General features: G+C 36.9%; 1 protein-coding gene across 2 annotated transcripts in view; it reads left to right on the top strand.

Moving 5' to 3' along the window:
- LOC125045833 (aldo-keto reductase family 1 member B1-like) overlaps positions 1-5,000 on the top strand; it is a 41,687-nt gene that overhangs the window by 20,903 nt on the left and 15,784 nt on the right. For both annotated transcript variants that reach the window (XM_047643345.1, XM_047643348.1), the window contains exons 5-6: positions 3,245-3,439; positions 3,744-3,844. In XM_047643345.1, coding sequence (XP_047499301.1) covers positions 3,245-3,439; positions 3,744-3,844 — 296 coding nt within the window. The remainder of the gene's footprint in view (positions 1-3,244; positions 3,440-3,743; positions 3,845-5,000) is intronic.

Raw genomic sequence — 5,000 nt, 5'->3', positions numbered from 1 at the left:
TTCTCATATCCTTGTAAGTATAATATCACCCCTTGGAGATGCAAATTTATGTCAACCTTTGTCAGTGTGACTTCGATTATGTCAGATGAGATTCAGTTTTGTAGATATTGATAAATACAAAGATACAAAAGTAAGTCCTGTATGTCATATGATCAATTTTGGTACTGAACCAAAATTCTGTCTCCTCCACCCCCCCTCCCCTGTCCCTTGCTTCTTGTTGTAGGAGGAAGAGACTGAGGCCCAATGTAGGGGATCACCCATGCAGCCCTTGCATTGGCTAATTTTGCTTTTTTTTTTTCTCTTCTCTTCCTTTCCTTTTCCTTTTCCTTTTCTTCATCCCCTTGTTCTGTCTGCTTATCCTAACTGTTAACCCAATGTTGCCGGGGAAAATGAATAAAAAATGGGGAAAATGCCGTCCTTATTTTTTATATTTTTAGTGAAATGTCTCTGCACATAGATGGCTCTGCTAGTGCTTAGCCACAAAGGAGTCAATTAGTAGACCTTGTGACTTTACCTGATTTGATTGGCGGGTAAAATGTATTTTTTTATTAGTGCTATGAATATTGATGGTGTTATTTTTATTATAAACATTATAATTACCATAATGTTATAAACATTAGTAACAGTAAAATAAGATTATGTAAAATATTTTTGTAAATCAAAGAAAAGGGCGAAACAGGCAGTACTCGTAATTGGCTCATTGGTGACTTAGTACAAGTGTAGCCATCTATGTGGAAAAACAATCAAACAAGTAAATCACAGTGGGCATAGCACATACGTACATGTCATGCCCATCGTCATTGGGTTAAACTAATATTTGCCGTTTTTGCCACAATACTTTATCATAATGCCTTTACCTTATACTAAAAATTCTGCACCACACTGCTACCGCTGTGTGGTGCAGCGGTAGCGTTCTTGTCTAGCAATCTTGCTGACCTGCATCCAAATTCCTTGCCGCCAGTGGATGGTAACCCCGGCCATTCCTTGCACACAGGGGATAGTTTAGAAGCAAAATGAAACAGACAGTATGTCACACCAAGAATATCCATTGTAATAAATGGAATCAAAACTAAACTATATTTAGAAACTAAACTAAAAACTATATCCCATCAGTACCCACTCTCTATCCTTTTAACTACTATACTACCCTCTAGTACTGTTCAACCTGTAACCTTACCCTAATCATTAACTCATTCCTAACCGTTTTCATTACACTGACAAGGTTTACCATAGTTCCATATGACCTTTGATCGCACTTCCTAACCTTGGGGCTTTGCTCCCAAGCCTCACACCATCACTATATTTTTAATACACCACTAATGCCCTTAGATGTTGATGCTGCAGAAATTTTTTAGAAAACAAATAATGCTGACTCAGCACAGACCATAGTGTTGCCCTTGTTTACAAGACCTATAGATTATCACCCATATGTTTATGAGATATAGTGTCTGTAGTGCCTTGTAAAACATTAAAGGGTTATCCTCACTATAGGTCCACCACCATACTCTGTGGTTTCAATGGACAGTAAAATTTCCCTGAACTATCATGCTGTCTACCATACAAGCATTGGGAAAACAGTACCATGGTGTATAATGATCTCCATAAGTCAGGATTACCCTCCAAATACTGTTTCATTAAGTCCACTTGTTGACAATTTGTTTTGTAAATCTTGAAATCATAATTATTATTATGCCACCAATTGTGGTGGCATAATGTACTTATAGGAGCTGCCCTTCTTACAAACTCAAATCTGAGGCAGCAGTTCTCAGATTCAAACTTGTCTAGCCTACAGTAAGTGAGGCTAGACAAGGTTTTTCTCTACTCTGAACTATCCTATCTCTACCCCCCCCCCCCCCCCCCAGTCAAATTCCTCTTCCAGTGTAAATCCAGATACTCCAGTCTCGACCACTTCCCTGGTGCCTACTCCTCCTTCTCACTCTACCTGTCGCACTTACACCACCCTCTTCTGCTCTTCAGACATCTATTCTATCTTCGCCACATAAGGAAACCTTTGTTTATTAGACATCCCCACCCAACTCCCTTCCAGAAACTTTAAATATCCAAAAGTTCATAAATATGACTCAAGAGAATAATACACTCCTTCATCTACCCTCTAATCCCTCTATTCCTATTTGCTCTACATTCAAAGTATTTCCCCTCCGCCTAAAGTTCCCATACCCCTCTTCCTCCCACTCATCCACTCACCTTTCCTCCACCACTTTTATCTCCGTTCCCTCTTCCTTCCTCATTATCCTTACCACCCCCACTAAGATGCTTACGTGACTCCCTTATTCCTTAACAATGTCCTTCTCCAGACCCCTCCCCTCCTGACATTCTTCCCAATACTTCACCACTTTCCCCTGTTCCCTTATTTCATTCTTTAGATTCTTCTACTTCTACAACTATTGTTTCTTACCATATCACCCTTTTGATTGTTTCATAATAGGTCTTTTGCAGTTTCCTCTTACAGTGTTACTCACCCTTCCTCAAACACATACTCTCCATTTGATCTGATTGCCCTATACCTCAAACTTCATCCCGATGTACAAATTTCCATTGTATTCCATTTGCTCCTCCTCTATACCATTTTCACTACCATCCTATTCTACGTTCTACAACCTTTGACATCTAGCACATCTACTCTGATTGTTAATTCATTTCCCCTTTTTTGCCACAGTACTTTACCATAGTGCTATATGACCTTTGATGTCTAGCATATTTATCTCTTCTAACCATTAACCATTAACCATTGATAAGTTAAAGGAACTCTCGCCATGGTCATGTTCTGCAAACAAAAACTAGACGATGTAACAAGTGCATAACCCCCAAACCATGAAGAAGTACCATATTATGATGGATTTCTCCTAGTACAGCTAATTCATGAAAAATCAATGAAGAAAAGTTAAAAATATACACAGGTTATTAATTTTCTAGATAATTTGGTAGACATAATTTTACTTTAAACCAAATTAACCCGGGGTTGCATATCTTAGCACCACAGTTTTCAGGCTACTCTATGATATATATTTCGAAATCATGAGACTGGTAGAAAAAGGTCAGGTTTAGGAGAACTTACAGAAAAAGGGTTGAATATGCTACCAAAATTTAGCAACCCAATATTACATATATGTTTATTTCCTACATACTTATATTAGAATTCCAGAAGTTAAACATGTCCACTGTGAAATGATAGCTTGATTCTTAAGTTCAAAGGTTTCAGTAATGCTGTTTTGATTATTTGTAGGAGGGTGGAGAGAAGTTCCCTACTGATGAAAATGGGAAAACCTTGTATAGTGATGTGGATTACATTGAGACCTGGCCAGCTATGGAAGAGGCAGTGGAAGCAGGTCTTGTCAGGTCCATTGGAGTTTCCAACTTTAGCAAGGATCAAATTGAACGTATTCTACAGATTGCCAAAATAGTTCCTGCCAACAACCAGGTCAGATAGTTTACTTCTTTTCCTACTAGTTTCTATAATATTTGGTAATATTAAGGATGCAAAACTAAATATATTATAAATCCCAGTACTTTAATAATATGATTGAATTTTATATAATTTTCATGAAGATCATTTTCATCTATTACCATAGCTTTTGACAGTTTGAGGTCATTGTTGTCTCTGTATATCAGCACTTGGAAATTATATTCATTGACAATAAACTATTGATATAGAAGTAAGGACTAATCAAAACTGAATGCAAGTTGTGTTGATGTAAAACTCATTCCAGATCTTAAATTTACAGGTTGAGTGCCACCCCTACTTAAATCAAAAGAAGCTTATTGATTACTGTAAAAGTAAAGGAATAACTGTCACTGCCTACAGCCCACTAGGATCTCCAGACAGGCAAGTGTTGATTCAGCCTTTAAAATCTACGCCATGTCAATTGAGCAAAGTGGTAACTTGCAGTCAGTCTAGTTACCTTGATAAAGCATCTGCTTTTAAAAACAAACAGGCTGATTTCACAACACTACTTTGGAATGAATGGGATGCAGTGAAAAGATATGCTATCTGGCACTATTTGGTATCTTTCTTCCAACCTCTTGTCTAGTCTCCTCCCACAGTCCTTATATCATTTTACCCCTCATGTCAAGTTCATGTTTTTAAAATGCCTGCCACCAAATTTTGGTTAAATATTTTGCACCTCTGGTCACCAATGTCAGGTTCAATTTTCCACATACAAAATAAAAACTCATTCATACTAAATTACTACTGCCAGTCTGTCAAGATCAATCCTAATGCAAATGATAATGTTACTTTGGTATTGCTGCCACCACCCAGGGTTTTAGGTTTTAACCCTTTAGCAGTGGGTGTCACTGTGTCTGTCAGGGCTCTATTATATTTAAAAGTCTACTTTCATTACTTGAGTATATTGTATACATCAGAATCTAACTTCTATATATTGTTTGTGTATTTGTATAACCTGTTTACTTTATTTTTATTCATAACAATTATTGTAAGCTTATTTGCAATCTAGCAGTTTCTGGTAACTATCAGCACAATCACACTGGATCAAGCAAGTGTTAAACTGATATATATGCTTATATATATATATATATATATATATATATATATATCCTAGAATTTGCATCTTACCTAAGCTGTTGGCATGGAGATCTTATTCTATCTTGTTTTACTACATCATAACCTCATATTCTGGTGGGAAAATCTGTGTTAACTGTAAACACATCTGATTGCCACTGATTATGATTACAGGTATAATTTCACATTGACATTTATGATACAATGAGGAAATGTATTTTTTTTATATTTAGGTGATATATTGGATTCTATTATTGGCCAACAAACAAACAAAAAGCTTACATTAATAAAAGTCATTCACTTAAAGTGACGCTTATTAAACCTGTTGGATTCGTTTGCACCACGACAATCACATCACTAAAAATCTAGCACTAGGCGAAGTGAGCGGCCACTCAGCTGGATTTCGACTTGTAGGCTTGGTGCACACAAACTTGTGTGTGATGACAAGACTCTATACCTC

The sequence above is a fragment of the Penaeus chinensis genome, chromosome 38 (assembly GCF_019202785.1).
Source record: "Penaeus chinensis breed Huanghai No. 1 chromosome 38, ASM1920278v2, whole genome shotgun sequence".
In the NCBI taxonomy this organism is placed as follows: domain Eukaryota; kingdom Metazoa; phylum Arthropoda; class Malacostraca; order Decapoda; family Penaeidae; genus Penaeus; species Penaeus chinensis.
Note: the sequence above shows the minus strand (reverse complement) of the source record. Positions and strands in the feature narration are given on the sequence as shown.